Source organism: Lichenostomus cassidix, chromosome Z (assembly GCF_008360975.1).
Source record: "Lichenostomus cassidix isolate B80296 chromosome Z, HeHo_3.0, whole genome shotgun sequence".
In the NCBI taxonomy this organism is placed as follows: Eukaryota; Metazoa; Chordata; class Aves; order Passeriformes; family Meliphagidae; genus Lichenostomus; species Lichenostomus cassidix.
The window spans coordinates 10,799,503-10,820,245 of NC_139511.1; the positions used below are offsets into that span (position 1 = coordinate 10,799,503).

At 37.3% G+C, this 20,743-nt stretch overlaps 1 protein-coding gene across 3 annotated transcripts in view; it reads left to right on the top strand.

Moving 5' to 3' along the window:
* The window catches only part of LOC146424373 (uncharacterized), a 41,282-nt gene extending 21,189 nt beyond the window's left edge, over positions 1-20,093 (top strand). For all 3 annotated transcript variants that reach the window (XM_085043668.1, XM_085043669.1, XM_085043670.1), the window contains 7 exons: positions 2,875-2,985; positions 4,587-4,765; positions 12,187-12,344; positions 13,572-13,614; positions 16,912-17,098; positions 18,932-19,067; positions 19,834-20,093. In XM_085043668.1, the coding sequence (XP_084899794.1) occupies positions 2,875-2,985; positions 4,587-4,765; positions 12,187-12,344; positions 13,572-13,614; positions 16,912-17,098; positions 18,932-19,067; positions 19,834-19,933 (914 nt within the window). In that variant the 3' untranslated portion in view covers positions 19,934-20,093. The remainder of the gene's footprint in view (positions 1-2,874; positions 2,986-4,586; positions 4,766-12,186; positions 12,345-13,571; positions 13,615-16,911; positions 17,099-18,931; positions 19,068-19,833) is intronic.
* The last annotated feature ends 650 nt before the right edge of the window (positions 20,094-20,743 follow it).

Here is a 20,743-nt window from a genome sequence, read left to right on the forward strand (position 1 = left end):
GATATGTTAATGAACAGAACTTATAAGATGTGAAGAATTCATGACTCGTCATCCATTTTGGGTGTAGCCTCTCAAGTATGCTTCTTCTGTCCTGAATGCACCTTAAAGGCCTTAATTTAAATTAATCTGTTTTTTATTCTCCTGACTTTTTCTAGCCTCTGTTTTAGGTAAGCCCTGTTCAGGCATCAGTTTTTTTGGCGCTCCAGATGGGATAGAACATCTGTTTTATATTAATTTTTAATATAAATGTACACAATAATTTCCATAATTAGTGGATTCAAGGTGTTTAATAGCATGAACTGCTCATGAACAACTGTCCTAGTGCCCCAGTAGCCCTGGGGGTAAATCCGAATGCACTGCTCTGTCTCCTTCCATGTCAATTCATACCTTGTGCAAGTGCCTGCATTCAGCCTCCCTCCACATGTAAAGTCTAAAACTTTTGTGGGCTGACATCCATGAATGGAGACAATAGGCCTTTAAAAATTAAAAGGAGGATTCTAGTATTTCAGAAATCCAATATTTCCTTCTAATGTTTCCAAAAATCTTATTGACTGGGGACACTTCTGCTTGGATCCATCAAGCCATCTGTCAGGTAGACTGTTCAGTTCTTCAGGAAGTTGTGATGATTCTGAGGAACAACAAAAGAAACTCCAAAACCCGAGAGAGCAAAAAAATGGCAGATGAGTTCCCACAAAGAAGAAATGTAAGATTCTGCCTCTAGAGAGGAGTGAGCTGTACCATGCTTCATAATGGTGTTGGCACTTCTGATCAGGACCAAGATTTTGGGAGTCACTGATGAAAGGTCTCTGAAGTCATTGGCTTCAGATATATGTATATATAATATAATATATTATCATATATATCATATCATATAAGATATCATATAATGTCAGTATAATGTCAGCTTAGAAATCTGGCTAAAAGCTGAATCAGTGAGTAGCAGCAGAGAGAATGAGACATGGCCAGTCAGTGTCCTTTTACTGCTGCCTAAGACCTTTGCTTATCCAAATCTAGACCATTGCTTGCTCTACTGCTCTGCATCTCAGAACAGGCACAGTAGAATTAGATAAGGAGCAAAAGGTACAGGAGACTGTAATAGATTCTTACTGAAAAAGCAGATATTATCCAAAATGCCATCCCATACAAAGACAGCTGGTGAATGCCTTCTGGCAAGGCATCTGAGAATAGCTCTGTCACTATCACCAGCCTTATGTATTAGATTGTCCAGCATCCTGACAACACTGGGAAAGCCTGTGAATTCAGAGGCCTGCCAGATTTTAAATTCTTTACCTGAGTACAAATAAAATCATAGGTCATGCATACAATAATAGCTCTGACATTTACCAATTTATCCCTACTAGTTAAAATTAAGTATGGCCACTCACATTTTATATCACTCCTTTGTTTATTTATGTTGTTTTCAAGTGCAGTTTCTTTAAAACAGTGACAAAATAAAACAAATAGGCTTTTTCCATACAAACTTACAGTAAAATTATGTTTTCTCAGAATATAACTCATTTCATTAGGAAGAAATTCTTCCCTGTGAAGGTGGTGAGGCACAGGCTCAGGTTGCCTAGAGAGGCTGTAGATGTCCTATGCCTTCAAAAGTTCAAGGCCAGGTTAGATGGGACTCTGAGAAACCTGGCCAAGTGGAAGGTGTCCCTGACTGTGGCAGGGGATGAGAACTGTATGATCTTTATGGTCCCTTCCAGCCAAAACCATTCTATGTTTGTATAATGAATATTTTAATAATAATTTACAGACCACTTATGGTCATAAAGTCTGGTATGGGATGCTCAAGGCCAGCAAAACCCAAAATTTTCTGACATTTGCAAATTTTAAAATGATTTGTAATACATATGAGGGTGGACCATGGCTATATTGTGCCTGTTTATTATTAAGCTTTTAGTAATCTTATCCCTTCAATTTCTGAGCATCTCAGAAATACACTGAAGAATCACATTTACTGCATCAGAGCATACAAAATCTTTAAAAGTATACATTAAATGTTAACGACATGAAATAATATTTTCCAAAACCATTTTCTCACAGTACATTAGGAATGCTTATTTACAAAGGAGAATATAGATACTGTATCTGAGAAATTTGTAACGGGGATTTAAGTAACTTCATTTTGGTGCCCATGAACAAAGCATATTTATCACCTCCTTAGTTTGCTTCCATTCCTGGCTGGCATGTGTCTGAGCACTGTTTTATTAGGAATGCATGTGCTTTGCAGTGGTTAACAAAGAAATAAGAAGTGATGCATTAAAAATCTGATTCAGTTCTTCCTTCACTGGCACCATTTTAACTTACCATGTATTTTCTTCCTAAAGCCAAAAGTCCTCAAAATGCTATGTCCAAATTCTGTTAACCAACAAAGACAAACAGTGGTACAGAAGCTACTGTTTTGGGGTTAAATTCAAAACTCATCCGAATAATAGATTTTTTTTTTTTCTACTGACTCTACTGAGTTTTGCATCAGATCTTTCTTTGAACTTCAGGCCAAAACTCTCAGATACTGAAATGCCTATTTGCATCTTAAAGCATTTAAATCCTAATGGCATTTTAAATTAAATCCTCCATTGCCAGTGATTTTCTAGTGCTGCACCAGTATCCAAATCCTGAAGCTTCATTAACAGATGGCTCAGTACAACTTGTTCCACCTCCAAGTCAACATCATGAAGGCCCCAAAACATAATCCTTGATTGGTTAAACAGGTGCTTGTTTTGATGGAAAAGCTTGATCATATAGAAAAGCTTGATATCCTAGCTCTAAATAAATTTTGGTGTAATTTTCTTGGTTTGTTTTGGGGGGGGGTGGTTTTGGTTTTGGTTTAGTTTTTCGTTTTGGTTTTGTGTTTTTCAATTACAGATAGTGCAGCTGAAGAAGCAGGGCTACAAGTTGGGGATATTCTGATAGCAGTCAATGGAACTGATGTCACCAGCATGCCACATTCAGAAGCTGCCAATCTGGCAAGGAAAGGTAATTCTGAGATCACAATAAAGTAAATGAATGGGTCAGGTTTCCTCCTCCAAATACATCCAGATAAACTGGGTGATGTAGGCAACAGAAATCCTAATTATTTACTAGTTTAATGCATTGGTATTTAATACAGTAGTATTGTCAAAGTCACTTTTTTATCTAGACTTTGCTTTCTAAACACATAAGAAAACAGATGCACAAATTATTGCCCAAAGAGCAGATGTGACGTTAATGCTTTTGGCTCTCCTGTGATAAAGAAAGTGACTCTGAAAGCCCTGAAAGTGACTGCAGAGACACCGTTGCCTTATTTACGCCTTATACTTCCTCAGAGACTTCACATCTTCCTGCCATTTCTGTTTCTCCAAGACTTGAAGTCTAGTCAGGAGATCAGGGAGTTTATTTAATGAGGCAACCTTTTACAACACCGTGGAAAGAGTCAGTGATATTTATTAGTCATGTATATTCTTCCTGGAATTCTGATGGCTAAAACCCAAAGACAGCCACATTTGCATGCTGAAAATTAATTTAGTGCCATTCTCTTATTTATCCAAGATAAAGTTTTGATGAAGGCTCATGGGAAATTCAATAAATTAAAATACTTTTACAAGGCTGTGACAAATTTAACTTGATAGGTACCATGTTCTTTAGTTATATAGGTGCGATTCACACTGTTGTATTTAAGAGAATTTTGAGTATTTTACTAGATAAATCTCTGATTACTGGTATTTTTAACTCCTCAGAGAACACCCTCTGGATTAAATCTTGGCACATAGACAGCATTCCCAAAGTCAAGTGTCCCCAAAAAAGAAATCCAGCAAATGTTTTGCAGATGAAAATGTGTCATAGTCACATTTCTCAATCTGTCTTCAGGCATTACCACCTGCTCTTTAGTATTGATATAATCAGAATTTGAGGCCCTTTAGGGTCAAAATCACAGATACATGGATACTGTCAGCAAATACTATGATGTAGCATCTCATTGATGATGAAGGTAACTTTTTTTTCCTAAATCTTGCAATATGGCATCTCTTCTGTGTGCTTACCTTTTGCAAATGATAAGCAGGTGCCTTAGCACATGTTAGCCTCCAACAGCCACTCTCCTCAGTGAGTGGTACAGAAAAGGTTAGAATACTCCAAGGCATGGAAAATAAAGAATTCTCAAGAGCGTATGTAAGATGACAGAGACTGAAGGTGCCCCTAAAAGCATTCTCAGCAATTTTTGGATAAACCTCAATTTGTGTTCTCCCATTTAAGCAATGAAATTCAATCATTTGTCCTATCTGATAAAATACACAAAGATGCTGCTTGCAAAGATAGATCACAAAAAATTGTTTTAGAGGTGCCTTCATATAGCTGGCTCCATTTCTAGTCCTCAACACAAAATTAGTTTCAGTCCTAAATTTGTGTTAAAAAAAGGCCAAATATCACTTGATTTAATTTGCTTCCTTGGGTGCTCTGCTCCTTGTTGCTTCTAGAAGCTCCATTGGGAGGACATGGGCGTGGGATAGAATACTGCCTTCTTGCTCCTTACCCTACATGGGTATTCAGAAATATTGACAGGATTATAGTTTTGACCTATGATTTCACATGTAATATTTTAGGTCCTGACATCCTGACTATGATAGTGGGGTCAGACATCAGCCGTTACCCCAACACTCCCAGACCTACCTGCCGAGGATATCTGCACAAACGAACACAATCAGCAATACTGAAGGGCTGGAGAAAGAGGTGGTTTGTGCTGAAACATAATGGTTACCTGCACTATTACAAACACAAGAAGGTAAGGAGAGTGGATGGTGAGGAATCAAACTGTGTCCTGAATTGTGAAGTGAATCTGTTTTAGCAGAGGAAAGCACAAGAACTTTCTGCACTGTGTCATGTGCTTACAGAGTACTCTGAAGAGTCATTTAGTAAAAGAGAGAGAAAGATACATAAATATGAATACAAAGTTCTGCACTACTAAGAGATCCAATGCCGAAATGGAATAAGAGGGATCTCAAGTGTACTCATTGGCCCTTTTTTTTTTGGTATTTCTCTCAGGACATAAAAAGAAGACCACTCATCCCACTTTTTTTTTCTAAGGGAATTACAAATATTATTCACAGTTTAACACAGCTTTTATGTTACATATCAGCTGCATGATTAAATTGGCAATGTTATGCGCCAGGCCTTGCCTCATTCTGGAGGAAATATTTTTCCATTTACTGTATGTAAGATGTTCTTTGAAACAGTTAATTGAAGGCAGGAATAATTCAAGGAGAAAAAAAGTTCAGGATAAGCTGTGTGTCACTATCCAGCAAACCAGCCAGGGTAATAAATTTATTCATCTTCATTCTGTTGTAAAGAACATCAGCTTACATTGATGTATTTCCAGTAACTCCAGCAAGGTCATGGCTGGCTGATTTCCACTTGTGTAAGACAACTAGGCTTTTTATTTAAGCCTGAAATGTTGCATATCATGTTTTGTAGTGGAGAAAGGAAAGGGTGTTTCATTTTTACTTTAGTACATATCAACAAACACAGAGATCTAGATTTCCTCATCATTGCAGTCTGCAACCAGATATTATTCAGCCTGAACTTTCATCTTCCCACCTACCTTCAAAAGATTATTTCTAGATCTATTTACATTTGACTCTCCCATGTAATTGCTGCTCTTTGGCTAGCCATCTCTGGCCAATCACACACTGGTGAAGTGATAGCTGTTGCAAGATATTCAGGCACTTCACATGCAAGGTCACTTTCTTTTCCCTCAAACAGATACTGCCCCTGTCCTTGACTCTACAATCCATATAAGTAGCTAAAACATATTTTTCACCTCAGTGGTTGTAGCTGCATTTGCCACCTCAGAGCAGAGATATTTGGCACATTATGTTAGAACCCTGTTTTTTTGTAAATTACTGAGATCAGCAGAGATAAATAATTTATAATACATTTGCCTACACTTGGCAACTGTGGAGTTCCAGTATACATTCTACATTTCTGATCCCATGTTTTCCAGAACACTGGATCCTCTTAAACATGCTATTTCCTTACTTTTTAATGTGCCCAGTTTTTCTCTTAAAGGAGAGATATCTGGAAATTTTAAGGAGACAGACAGGAATGTACACTTAAGTCCTTCCCTGAGGGAAGTAAAAGCAGTCAAGTTTCTTGTGCTTGAACTCAACACTTATTTTCAGGGAAAGCTGAAAGCACATCAACATAGTCAAGCACTGATCCTTTCTTTACAGATCACAATGTTTGGTCCTATAAAAGTATCATTTGCTGCTTAGCACAGTAAAGCGGCTGCAAAGTCACCAAAAAATGTCTGTGGTGAAGACTTCATATAGGGCAGAGATATCTTAACCAGCTCAACATGAGACCAGAGAGATAGCAAAAGCAATCTACTTCACAGCAGCGGAACATCACTTCAACAAAGTGAGGTTAAATCTCTGAGCTGTAATCAGCAAGTTGCTTTTAGAGCACAACAGCTAACTTGAAAATTTTAAAATATGCTGCAGTCCTCAGGATAAAAAAATACTGGTCTTGTGAGTTCGTTAAAGAAAAGGAATATAATTTCTGGGACCCAGGAACAAATGGGCCATTAAGGGGCTTAAAGGCTGTGGAACATCCATTCATTTATCATGGGAACATACCTGCTAAAGTACTAACAGTGTTCAAAGTTCAATAGGAAAGCACAAGGATTAAGAAGGCATTATCCAATACTAGTCAAAAACTTGTTTCCCAAAATTCCTCATTACAAATATGCATCATGTAAGGAGTTAAACTAATTTAATACTGGCTTTCACAAAACCACTAAAAGTGCCAGTGAAAGCCAGAATTTCCTAGTTTCAATTCATCATCACTTTCTTGCTAAGACTGGATAAATAAAAAAACATGTATAAAAAACTCCTCTCTGGTTTTTGTCTTGTGGTGTTTCTAGGAATTATTTCCAGCCCCTTTGATATAAGCAGACCCTGGTAAAGAGGATAGCAAGACAGATAACTAATCTAGCACCTGGAAAAGAAATTAAGAGATAAATATCATTGTGGTTATCATCTAGGAGAAACTCCAAAGAAGCCCGTCTCCAACAGGAAAGTGTTATCAATGTATCTCCACTGCAGACTTCCTTTCCCGAGATCAGAGACTTCTGAATTCTAGTTAAACCAGCTCCATCATGTCCTTGTCATTTATTCCATTTCCCTTTCCAGTTCCTTTAGACAAGAATGATGTAGAACTCTAGTAGTAGGGGTCAAAGGTCTAAAGAGTATGAGTTTGCTGCCAGCATTTTGTATGAACTCCAAGTAGGAAAGCCGAAAGAAGAAGCTGTAATAGGAAGGAAGTTGAAGCAGTTAAGATGGAAGGAAGAGTTAAGTTAGAAACTATTGTCTTGTCAGTAGAAAAGAGCATGCTTTACAGATTCAGCTGTCGTGAGAGACTGAACTATGAATAAAGAGAAAATCAACTTCCATGTGTAGTCCCAAGTCTCAGAGAAATGGCCTTCATGATAGTTCATGTTTGTAATGCTCTGAAACATGCTATAAGAAAACTACAACACATACTCTTGCGAAACACTCTCACTGTGGGAGCAGTGAAGGACAAGAATGTGCTTTTTGTCAGTCTTTGTTATAATTATATATTATAATGTCAGTTTTAAAGAGAATTATGATTTGCATTTCTTAAGCTCACAAGCTTAATGCCTCTAGGAACCCCTTAGGCATAATGTGAGTGACTAAGTATCTCAAAGCTGAGAGAAGGGCAGTGAGAGCAAAGATATGCATTTTTTATGATCCAAATCAATTAGACCCCAACCTGGTAAACAGTTATTACGTCACCTAAATCATCAGATGTTGGGTCATATCCTTGTTTCCATTAGAATAGAAGAGAGAAGGGAGAAAAATGCTTTTAAATTATTTTCATTTCTGTGGTATATAGAGTCCAATTATTGCACCAAGAAAGAAGTATCCTGCCTGCTATTTGCAGAGCATTCACAGCATTTCAATCTATGACAAACATTGAGTTCTTTGTTTTCTTGAACAATCCTGTGTGTTCATTGCTAAGCCTGATCACTTTATATAAAAGGCTTAGCTAGAAATAGATTTAGGTCTGAGCCATTGCTCATAAGATATCACTTCTATTTGTTCTTCCTTCTTGCTTGGAGCTTTGTCATCATAGTCTAGAAGCTGCCACGTTACATAGAGCTTGTGTATAATCTGATTTCTTTACATTTTCCGTGACTCCCATGGCTCCAGACTATATTTTTCAATTCACATTTAAGAACCTGCTGAATCCACTGTCTCCAATACATCCTCTGTATTATTTCTACTGATAAATGAGAAATAATGCTAGCTGATGATATGCATGTTAATTTTGGCCTAAAAGATTGCATGCCCTCACCCAGAAAAAGTCTTACACAGATATATTATTCTATCTGATTCAAGTTGTTCAAAATCAGTAGTTCTTCCTGTGAGACTGGGTCCTGCAAACTGTTCTTTACCTTGTGTACAATTCATTGCACAAAATTTCTCAGGCTCAAGAAAAGAACCAACAGGAATGGGAAGACTTTGTGAGACCATTTGATTGTATTTCATCTGACAGCCAATACTGTTTGGTGTAGGATAATTAGATTCCTCATATCAGAGAAGCTTTTAAATCTTTTTCCCATATTGTTTTGTTCTTCAGTATATTTATACTCTCTCTAGTTTAGGTGTAAGTTATTTAAAGCAGAGCAAAATAAAAAACTAAGTAAATTTATCACTACTGGCAAAAAATGCCGTACAAACAGTTCTGAAGTCTAGAGCTCCCTGTTCACTGACATATTCCAGCCCCTTCCTCAAGGGAAAAGAAAACAGATGTAAGGGAAAAAGACATAAAAAGCCTTAGTCTATTCTCTGCACTGATGTGCCCAGCTCAAAGAAGGAGGAAATGCAAACGGGGTTTATCTGTAATTTCCCTTAAATAACCAAAAAATGAGCCTACCACAAAGCACAGTGATTAGAAAAAAAAGACATAGGGAGAAGAAGCTTTTAGTGATATACTAAGCAAGCAGCATCAAACTCCAAACAGGAGCTGGTCAGAGAAAACCACAAAATAATAGATGGTGAAAATGCTGAGTGCCAGAGAGGGTTGTGAACACATCAGCTATGCTGGAGAAAGCTAGGCAAATAAAAAATAAGCAAAAAGAAAAAGAAGTTCAGTTTCCTGTCTCATTTAAGAGATGTCTCTTTTAAGAACACTGGAGCGCATCCAGGAAGGTATTTTTGAAAGACCATCAAAAATTTGGTCATGCCACTTCTGACCTTAAACCAGTCTGAACCAATGACCTTGGGGCAGCTGCCTCACTCCTACTGCCGGTCTCCCAAGCTAGCCAGACTTCTGTTTCTGCTTTCTAGCACTGCTTAGTTTTCACATTGTCTTTTAGATTCCTTCTAGGATTTGATATTGTTTTCTGTAAAGTTGCTTCCATTCCATTTTACTAGTACTTGCAGACCCTTTTGTGTATTAATTTCATTTCTTAGTTATTCCTGTTGTAATTTTTTTTTTAATTGCAAGTAACATGAAGTGTGTATATATCTCCTCAGCTTGTTCTTAAAAGATGAAGAAACTTAATTAGGATACTAAATATAACTATGCTTGAACAAAATTTGACTACAGTAAATCACTCAGAAAATACTACGAATGGCATTACTGAAATTCTGGAATTACTTGTACCAAATTAAATAGGGCTATATGCACTACCTTAATGGGCATTTCATGCAGTAAAGGAAGGAGACATCTAATTTTTTATTATTATTTCTTCCTCATATTATTTTCTCATAATTATACATTGTTTAATGTTCTAATTTGTTTTTGCAGAAACATTCAACCTAAAACTCAGATCATCTTAGGAATACTAGCAGTATGGGAAGAGTTACTTCAGATGCTTCTTCTGCTCATAGAACAGCACTTACCAAAGCAGTACCTGCGTCCTGCCTTCTACCTAGAGAATTTCATCCATGTTTGATACTGCAGGCTGCCTAGAATTCATTAAGTAACTGATCACAGCCTTTGAGGAAAGGAAAAAAATTGTTAGTTTAGCACAGAATGGAACAGTAGTAGCTAAAATATGAGTTAGTTCATTTAAAAGATCTACAAAATATATGATCATCTCAAGAAGCATCACACAGGTGTATCAGGTTCCATAATGGCAGTATCATCAATGGGCTGCACTTCAGTCTCAAGCATAGGAAATTACTTTTAGGAGCCTGCTGATTTTTTTTCCAGAAATTTACCTTTGGCATTTTTTGTATCAAAGGGATATAGGCCAAAGACATGACCTCTTATTCATGAAAGCCACAGGAGTGAAAAAAGCTACCCCTTACAAACATGCAGATGTGGCACATAGGCTACGGTTTAGCAGTGAACAGGGTGCTGCTGGGCTAATGGTTAGACATGTTCATCAGGAGGTCTCTTCCAACCTTAACAATTCTATGATTCTGTGATCTGTGTTATCAGAATTAGGGGAGCACGACTCTCTATAAGTCAATGAAGGGCGTTTGGTCTCACTTCAAATGCCTCAAATCCATATTATTCCCTTCCTAGATGTATTTGTTTGAAACATAGTGGACATAAATAATTCTGGGTTCCACAGAACCTCTTTGGACATTTATTCTAGACACCACAGAAAGTGTTTACAAAATAAGTTTATCAGAATGTGCAGTAGTAGTGGACAGTCATTTAAGTGAAGTGACCATTACCTTCATGACCATGGACAGAATCCTACTGAATAGCACTTCATTGTCACAACACTGGCCATGCTTTGCACTAGGAGTGTGATTTGGACCCTGAATACCTATTTTGATTATGCTATCTTTGCAATGTTATTTTGTGTCTGAGGGCATTATAAGTAAAGTAGTCCCACAGTACTGACAACTTTCAGGATCGCCTTCATTTTCTTTAGTTTTACATTAAAAAAAATTTAGTTTAGCATTAGAAAAAAAACAATAGGAAGATGAGAAAGCACAAAAATAAAAGAAATTTATTCATTAATGTTTATTTATACATTTGTCATTATTAGGTACTGTTTTGTTCCTACAGAAAAATTATGTATGACAAAGGTATAATTATATTTGCCAGTGAGCATACAAGCAGGTATTTAACTATCTATTTCCCACAGGTGCATTTCTTTTCATGGAAGGTTGTGTATGTTTATTTTTATGCTAAGAAAATATTACGTGGGGCAATGACAATTCAGCTCCTACTGAAAAAATTTAAGTAACTCCCAATAATCAACTAATTTTATTCTATGACACTCCACCATCTGTGTATTTGGCCAACTGCATTAATGCTCTTCATAGGCCGCAGCATTAATTTATGGTTTTGATTTTATTCTTTCCAAATTTGGTGCAATTGTTAGAACTCTAGTCACAGATCTTCAAAGAAAATGGGCTAAGGGGTTTTTAAAAGACAGCTAGAGTTCACTGTCCAGATGTGTGCACCTTTGTTTTGAGTTAAGAGTTGTATTTAAGGAGAGCTGGGCTGGGAAAGTGTGGGGAAAAATTGCTTGACCTACCCACTTGCATTAAGGAGCTTAATGGCTCTTTACTATAAACACAGGGAAAGACATTGGCCGTGCCCTTCAGTCTCAAAGAGCTTTGACACAATCAGGAGCACACAAAAGGGTTTTGAAGTGCTCTCCATTTAAGGTTGTTTGAATTGTGTGGGAAGGTTTATGAACATTGGGATATTTACAGCAACTTTGCAAAGGAACTGAAATCCAGCCTTTTACATTATGCTTACTATTTTCAAATTTAAATCTCTGTTGCCTTTTTCTACACATATAAGGTGAGGGTTTCAGCATAAATCAAACTGCAAACATTGCATTGATTAGCACAGGGACATATGATCCTAAATTCTTCAGTGCACTTTGAAAATCCCAATATCACTCAGCTGCACCCTAAGTATTTGGAATATCTACACATACCTAGAAAGGTTTTTTTGCATGCAGATATGGCTTCTGATGAACCAAAAAATATTAAGAAAAAAAACAGAGATGCAAGTTTAGAGGGTGTTTGATTACTTTGTCTTTTGTGATTGTACTGCTGATCATTAAACTATATGATGGTTCCAAAGCGTAAGAGCTTTAGAATATTTAGAATTTGAATATTCCCCAAGTTTATTCCCATCTCACAGGGATCAGTTTCATATTAGTTCTGAAATTTGGGCACTCTTTCTTCCTAATTGCAGGATGAAGGGAAGTGCAGACCCCTGGAGGTAACAAAGCTGGAAGGAGCAGAAATTGGTGTTGACACCAGTCTTGGTAAACCATTTGTTTTTAAGTGTATACCTCAAGCTGGAAACAGGATTTTCTACTTCTGTGCAACTTCCAACCAAGAAATGAAGAGGTAAGTGATTTTAATTTTAACAGCATCTGTTTTGTTATTTCAGTGTGGGGAGAAGGAATTTGAATCTTAGGAGAATTTTCACAATATCTACTTTGATCCTTAGGGAAAAAATTCAAAATCTATCAGCAACTTAAGGGAAGAGAGTGTTTCTAATTCTCAATTGCAGAAGCTTTTTTCAGTTTCTTAGTGTTTTTTTTTTTTTTAAATCTATAATGTTCATGTTATGCTACCTCCCTGAATTCTTGATTTAGAACAAAAAATTCACTGCTATTCTCATGACTTCTCTCCCACTGCTATATGAAGTGGAAGTGTAAATTTTCCTGTGGATGTAAACTTGCTTATCAGTCTCTCTTCTGCCCAGCAAGGACAGTGCTAGTAAAAAATACAATTCCATCTTCGTCTCCTTGTCTGTCATTCTATCACATTTTCATTTTAGTATTTTTAAATGCAAATGTGCTACAAAAGCATGTTGGTTCTGATAAGAGGCAATGTCTTTGGGAATGACACAGAGTTAGACTTTAAAAATACTCTTTTGCATTTTGCAAAGACAACAGCTGACAAAACAAAGAGACTAAAATAACGCATATGAGCAACAGAGTAATAACTTTCAAAAAGTACTAAAATAAAACCTTATTTGCCTCTTTTTTTATTGTGAATTGTCAAAAATTAAAGCTGTGAATTAAGTTGACATTTTGTATCGTCTTACTACCATTTTTTTCTATCGTCTTACTACTTACCATAACACACCATTGTAATATCAGAGCATTTTCCATTTTCAAATATTATACCATCCATAACACAACAGAATAATTTTGCCCAGAAATACCTTGCTTTAGTCTGTAGTTTCCAGTTGCAGGGTTCTTTATGTCTCCCACAAATTTCTTATCTGCATTATGACAAAGATGAGAATCGTGATCATTTAGCTTGACATGTTGAACTGTATTTTGAACTATATATTTTGATGTATAGGTTTCCTTGCCTGCACTATTGCCTTTATTTATTACAATGGGTAACACAACAAGCTTTGAGACTTATATTTTTGAGGGTCAGCAATGTTTATTTAGATTTAATCCGCTGCTTTTCTATCCTAAAGCCTTGAATGTATCCTGAAAATTGTGCATCCCTTTACATGCTTCATATGTCAGCAAGAATTAAGAGAGGCAGTGAAACGTATTTGTTCTGCTCTACCAAACTAAACTATTCTCACTGGTTTTTTTCATGTTGTAGGTGGCTGGAGGCTATGGATAAAGCAGCGCATCCAGTCCATCAGGTAATTCTGTATTTAGGTGAGAGGGATATGTGCAGCAAATTGTGCAGATGACCAAGAGACAGCTACTGTATTTGTATGGTCAGGTGCAGACAGCAACATGGAAGCTGCACATTTTTGTTCTGTTGGGCTGTGAATCATCCCCAGTCAAAGAGCCATATGCAGAATTTTGACTCAGCTTATATGTTTTGCTACCATATGGTGAAATGAATCAATCCCTCTCCAGATACGAGAAGATTTAAACTGGTTTGGATACATAACATGAAATTATTGTAGCAGGCAGAAAGGATGGGTAGAGATGACTCTCACAAGCATGTGCTATGCCTTAGGCAATACTGTTTGGGGTAAAAGGAGAGAAGGGCCATATATTCCAAAGTATTCCCCACAACTCCACCTTGATTGCAGGTAACCCACTTTTTCCAACAGAATATTGTGTGGGGATGAGGCATGATTGCTGAGTTCTTATTTTCTGTGTTTTCAGAGATAAAGAAAGATAACTAAGCTGATAAAAATTGACTTACCCATCTTTTACACTGTTATGTTATCTGCTGGCCACTGTGGCTGAGAAAAATACAGCCACAACTGATCTTGAGCTGCTACTGAGAGACCTTGCTCAGCCCAGGGTCATTCAGATCCGTATGACGCCTGAACTGGGAATTGCAAAGCTAATTTTAGCATTTCCAGGCTTGGAACCATAGAGGTCAAAGACATTTTAGTATGCCCTTTCCTGGCCCCATGAGTCTTACCGTCTCCTACTACAGACAGAACACCTTTATAAAAACAGGCTGTTGATCTGTTAAATTTTTAAAAGCAGTTTAGCTGCTGAACCAACCTGTTCTTAATAGAAAGAATGGGAGGCTGAAATGAAGAGTAACTATCAAGATCTACCCTTTTTTGCAAATGGAACAAAGTCATCAATTAAAAACTATGAAAATTGCAAAGTACAAATTAAAACCTGCATTAATGAGTGAAAAAATTAAAAGCATGGCATGAGTAATTCCTTCAGCAGCATTTAGTGATGGCTTTCCAAACAGTGAAAGGTGTTTCATGTTGCTCTAATACCTTTTGCACCAAAGTAAAATTGATCAAACTTATACTTCTTTTGGCTTTAGCTTTCAGATGAGGTTATAAGTGCAAAACTAAACTTGTTTCCAAGTGTATTCTTCCTGAGAATTTCTCAAAACCATATGAAGGAATCCACACACTTGAAAACAGCAAAAATAAATCAAATAATTGAAAGTGTGTACCCTAACCTAAAGAAACAATAAAACAGCCTGAGCCAAAAAGGATAATAAAGACTCACATAGACAAAACATATCAAAAGAGTCCTTCTTTAGTGTAGCATGCATAAATAACCATTTGTATGAAATTTCCAACATTAGACATACAGAAGGATCACTCACACATTCATGCATTAACAACACAGCTGGCTCCTTTCTGTGCTACTGCATCTTATTTTTGACTGGTTTATCTTTTTTTTTTAATTTTGTCTTTAAGCAAACAATACCCTTTTCTGAAAAAAATTTTGATAATGAGTCGCTTTCATTTCCTAACCTTCCTTCTAACCAGACATTCCATTGAATTTAACAGAAAAAGCTTATATTTGCCTTCTTTTTTGTTTGCTGTACTTTCAGTGACTGACATTTTGCAATAGCTCATATGTTAAAGGGGAGCTCACAACACAGTGATTTAGTAGACCAATATAGTGCCCTCTTAATGAATCTACAAGGATAAATGCTTTAAGAATATATACAGTGTTACTGGAGTCCTCTTCTGCATTTTGCTGCAATAACTATATTGTGCCAGGTCTTTTTTCTGTCATTGCTTTGTCAAGGATACTAAAGAAATATTGTAAATAAATGCAAAAGAAAGCCCCTGTGGAAACAGAAGATATTGGTATAGCACACATTGCTCCCATGGATTTAAAAAGACAATCGTACTGGTAGATGGGGAATTCTAAATGTGTATTGCAGATGGCAAAACACACTAGAAGAGGCTTAGATTCTAACACTGTTCAGATTTAAAGAAGAAATGCTTTAATCTCACATTAGATTACTTGGTCTTATAAAACAAGAGATTATTTTTTCCTAATTTTCTTTTTAGATTACTTTACCATACAAATATCCCATACAATGGCAATATTTCATGGATTGAGCTTTTTCTTCACATGTCAGTGACAACAAAGTAATTCTGTCAATGGGAAATACTCTGCTTTCTATACAGGGAAGGGAAGGAATCTGCAAATATTTTGTGTGTGGATCTATCCAGACTTCTGTCCAAGTCTGAATGCAGTATCCTGGTGTCAGACACCACGACATTTTCTCTGAAACCCAGAGAGTAAATAGTGAATTTTGTCTTGCCAGATTATATATAGTACGGACTACTGAAGTCAATCAATCAACTAGACAATTTTTTAAAAAAACTTCGTCATACAGCTGTGAAGTAATTCTGTTTGTACCAGCAAAACATGTACTGAAAAATAAAATAGATGCAGAAAAGACAAATCATTATTGTAAGAAAAGAGTAGACATCAGACATTGTTTGCCATCACATAGAGGTTTGTGAAATTTCATTTTCAGCACTGAATTTTGTTGTGACTTAACCCCAGCAGCAGCTCAGCCCCGCACAGCTGCCCACTCACTGGCTTCCAGTGTGAGGGGGGAGAGAATCAGAACACTGAAAGTAAGAGAATTTATGGGTTGAGATAAAGACCTTTTAATAGGTAAAGCAAAAGCCACACACAGAGGAAGAGCAAAACAAGGGATTCATTCACTCCTTTCCATGGTTGGGCAGGTGTTTAGCCATACCCAGCAGAGCAGGGCCTCATCACATATAATGGCTACTTGGGAAGAGAAACACCATCACTCCAAACTTTCCCTACTTCCTACTTCCCAAAACTTCATATGCTGAGTATGTAGTATGAGATACTGAGATATCACTGTGGTCAGTTAGGGCCACCTGTCCTGGCTGAATTCCCTCCCAGCTCCTTGTGCACCACCAGCCTCCTCCCTGGCAGGGTGAAGGGCAGGAAGGCCCTGGATCTGTGCAAGCCCTACTCAGCAATAGCTAAAACATCCCTGTGTTGTCAACACTGTTTTCAGCACAAAACCCAAACACAGCGCCATACTAGCTACTGTGAAGAAAATTAACCCTATTCCAGCCAAAGCCAGAACAGCTCTTCAAAAGATTTTCACAACAAAAGATAATTTCTTGGCAGAAGACTAGAGCTTGTGTCTTTTCATACCAGCAGATCCTCCTTAATTTTTTACCAGAACATTTCATTACATGCTTATTTTACAGAACCATGTGTGGGTAGATGTCACACTGCATAACACTACACTCCCACCATTGGCTATCAAGAACCCTGAGTGCCTGGGGCTTCTCCACCAGCTGGACAGGAGCAAAGATGTCTGGATTCAGCACTACTGCATTCTTAAGGATGGCTGTTTGTACTTTTATGCCACTCTCCGGTCTACACCTGCCCAAGGTAGGGGTGGCTGCTAAATTTTAATTGATCATTGAAGTAGGAATGTTTCACTGCAGTTTCCAAGTAGTACTCTTAACATTAATGAGAGCTTCTTATCAGGAAATTCATGCTGTTCCATGAAGGTGAATAAAGAAAGACCAGACTCTGTCTCTATTTATTCACTAGCCACTTCATTCCTGACCCTAGTCTTCTTTCCTTTTCCTCCCACACCCCAATTTCTTTCTGAAATGAAACCTTTATGTGCACATTATCTCAAAAGCAGGTATCAGAAACAACATCCGTCCTTCTAAAGCACTTTATGGTGGCTTGAGGCAGTCTCACCGATGGCAGTCTCCTCAGAGCTGTCAAATCCTTCATGTTAGGAAGCATCCTCATACATCATGAACTCAGACTGGTTTCCCTGAAATGACCAGGTTTTCACATGGCCTTGTTAAAGCTAGCACACCCCTCAATTTGCAGAACTTTCCTACTGCAGGAGAGCCTGGTGGTCCAGCATGTGGCCACAGTCATTTGCAGCTAAAGCTGCCATCTAGGAGCCCTCCCCACAGCAGGAGAGGGTGGCTGCCCACGCTTAAAGCAGCAGTACATGAGGGTACTGGGCTCAATTGCAAGCAGAGCTCGCTTCAAACACAGAAGAGGGATGAGTGAGGGCCTGCAAATGCTTTCTCCCTATGCTAAGGAAGCAAGCAGTCAGAACCAGAAAGAAAATACTGTTGGAATTTTGCTTGCTAGCCAGTCCTCAGATTGAAAGAGAAAAACTTTTCTTAGGTCTTATGCTATTATGATCAAGTAAAAGATGCTCCACTTTATCTAATTTGCCTAGCATTCTTCATCTGCCAGAGGCCATACTTATGAAATGACCAGGGACTTCCTCTCTACAAGAAACCAGATCTAAAGCTTGTCCAGAGAAAAGCAATGAATCAGCAGAGGGGCAGAAATTAAGTACTATGTGTTTATGACACTGAAGTCTATACTCCTACTGCCAAATATTTTCTTTTGGCGTTTAAATATCCTACTACATGACAATTCTTCTCTACGGTAGTGGTTTTTTCTCATTACTGCATTTTTTTTTCCCATTTTCACCACATATTCTCTCATATCATTCTCAGTGCTAGAACATTAGTTTTATGCTGTTATGCCTAAATGTGAGACCTCTCAAAAACACAGACCCTGTTCTGCAGATCTTTCTGACTGTTCACTGTATATGTGTAAAGTGAATTTACACCTTCAGTCTGGAGGAAAAAAAATAAAAATAACAAAACAAACAAACAAAAAAAAAAATCTAAAATGAAAATGTCCTGAAGGTCAAATTCTGTCTAATGCCTTTCCATCACAGCTGGCTAGTATGGTCTGCAATGACATTTCAGTTACTAATGGCAGCAGGAGCAATCAAACCTGATTTTAGGAATTTTTTCATGTTGAACTTCATATCTCTTTAGTTTTCAAAGGAAAGAAAAAGAAAATATCAGCAACAAGAGTTCCCCTTCCAAAGAACCTTACAGTAGCTTGAGGCAGCCTCATTAACGGCAGTCAAAAGCAAAGAAAACATTTTTGACATGGCTTATTTAATGAAAAGCTAAATAAATCTCTATTGCTCATCTTTTGATAGACAGGAAGCCTCTTTTGCACTGTTTTGAAATAAATTTTCGTAAAATAAAAAGGAACTGAACTTTCCTATTTTTCAATGTAAATTCTGTAAAACTCTATCAATACACCAAACAGAAGGCATCTGAAAACCCAATTTGCCAGATTTGTTGGTATGGTTGTAATTGGCAGTAATTCTATAAATGGTATCTACAATATACATGATGCATGCTATTTTATTCTATCCAGGTGGCCTTTACCTGCAGGGCTATATTGTGAGTGAACAGTCTCTGGGCTCCAAGAGATCTGTAATTGAACTCAAACCTCCATCTGAAGAATTTAAAACTTTTTACTTATGTGCAGAGAATATAAATGAAAACAAAAGGTAAACCAACCTTTTTTGTTTGTCTTTTCTATCTGGTTTTGTTTGCCAGACTTTAGGAGAGCAGAAATTCTGTATCTTGGGAAGATCTAGTGACAACTTTCCAGTCTGATTTCGTATTTCCCCCTAGATTTCCCTTTAGCAGCAACTTTAGTCAAACTGCAGTAAAATATATACTGGCACTCACAGTGGTCATGTGAGTCATCAGTTCTGTTCTTGTCAATGCTGGAACAGCATAGCTGGCTTGCAGAGATTTGAAAATAAACCTGGATAAAGTGCCTTTCACAATTATGGGGCCGGGGGGGGCGTGTTATACTGAATACAAAAGCACCTCTTTCTTTAGAGAGAATGGAGTATCATATCCTTCTCATTCCCAAGAATTATTTACTTCTGTCAATGACCATTAGAATCTAATTAATTTAAGAAAACTGGCAAATGAAATCACATTCTGAAGGTAAATTCCCTCACCATAATCCAGTCAAATTCCACATCTGTCAGTGGAAGTTTTTACCTAAAGCCTACTAAATACATTACCTGGGTTTTAATTTAATGAACAAAAGACAAAGCTTTGCAGTATGTTGGAAAATTGGTGTTAAGATATATTTTGTAGCCAATTCCTCTACCTTCTGCATCTCTCAGATCCACTGATTATCAGTACATAGTAACAGAGTTGAACAAGCCCCACTTATTAAAGGCATGTTTCAAAGAACAGAGAAATGCATGCATAACCCTTGATCAGGGACAATTGTTGGTCTTTCATTTCTTCTAGGTGGATTACAGCTTTGAAAGCTTCAATTAATAAATGGTTACCCCTCCACCAGGCAATCCAAGATTTCATGAACAGACCACTGGAGGAGACAAGGATGTGAGAAGAAAGCTCAGTTTTTGCTCTGTTTCTGTTTTGCATTTAAAATTCCATACTATATCTTATGAGTCACCTCAAAAAATGCTCTAGCAGCAGCTGATCTTTAGCATTGCTATACATTCACAACTTTTGTAAGCATTAGTAAATAAATGCAGAGCAATGTTGCCTTCCTTGTCACTCTATTTTTTGTTTCTACTTCAACTCAGACCATACATAGAGTCTACGTTACAGCTGTGACCTGACATATTCCACATACATTTTGTACTCCCTGCTGAGGGTTTTTTGTGGGTTTGTTGGATTTTTTGGGGTTTGGGGGATTTTTTGCATGTGCACTGTTTGCAAAGTCTTCTGCTGTTTCATCCAGATGGTTCATATGTGGGTTTGCCTTTAAGTTTCCAGGTGTTGTGGTGTTTAAGGTTGAGACAAGCTGGGGTTACTGAAGGGTTAGCTGCTACATAATATTGCATGGAATAAATCTGTACAATTTGGATGTGCTATTGTACTTCTACATCGTATTTTAAAATAAGTTTCAATTTTATGCTGATTTTTATTTGGTCACCTGCCATCATATCACAGCACATTTGTGAAGAGAAATCAATTCAAGAATCAAATTATGCTGTTTCCTCCAAAGTCAGCAGTAAGAGACAGCAGCATAAAACTTCATCAGGGATGTCAGGATTAGATATCTGCGGTTATTACAGCTGGTCATATATACAGTATTTCACATAATTTCCTAGCATTTAAATAAATTCTGCTATGAATAAATCTGGATATTCAGTTTACAAGCTCTCAAAACACTAATTCAAGCAAAATT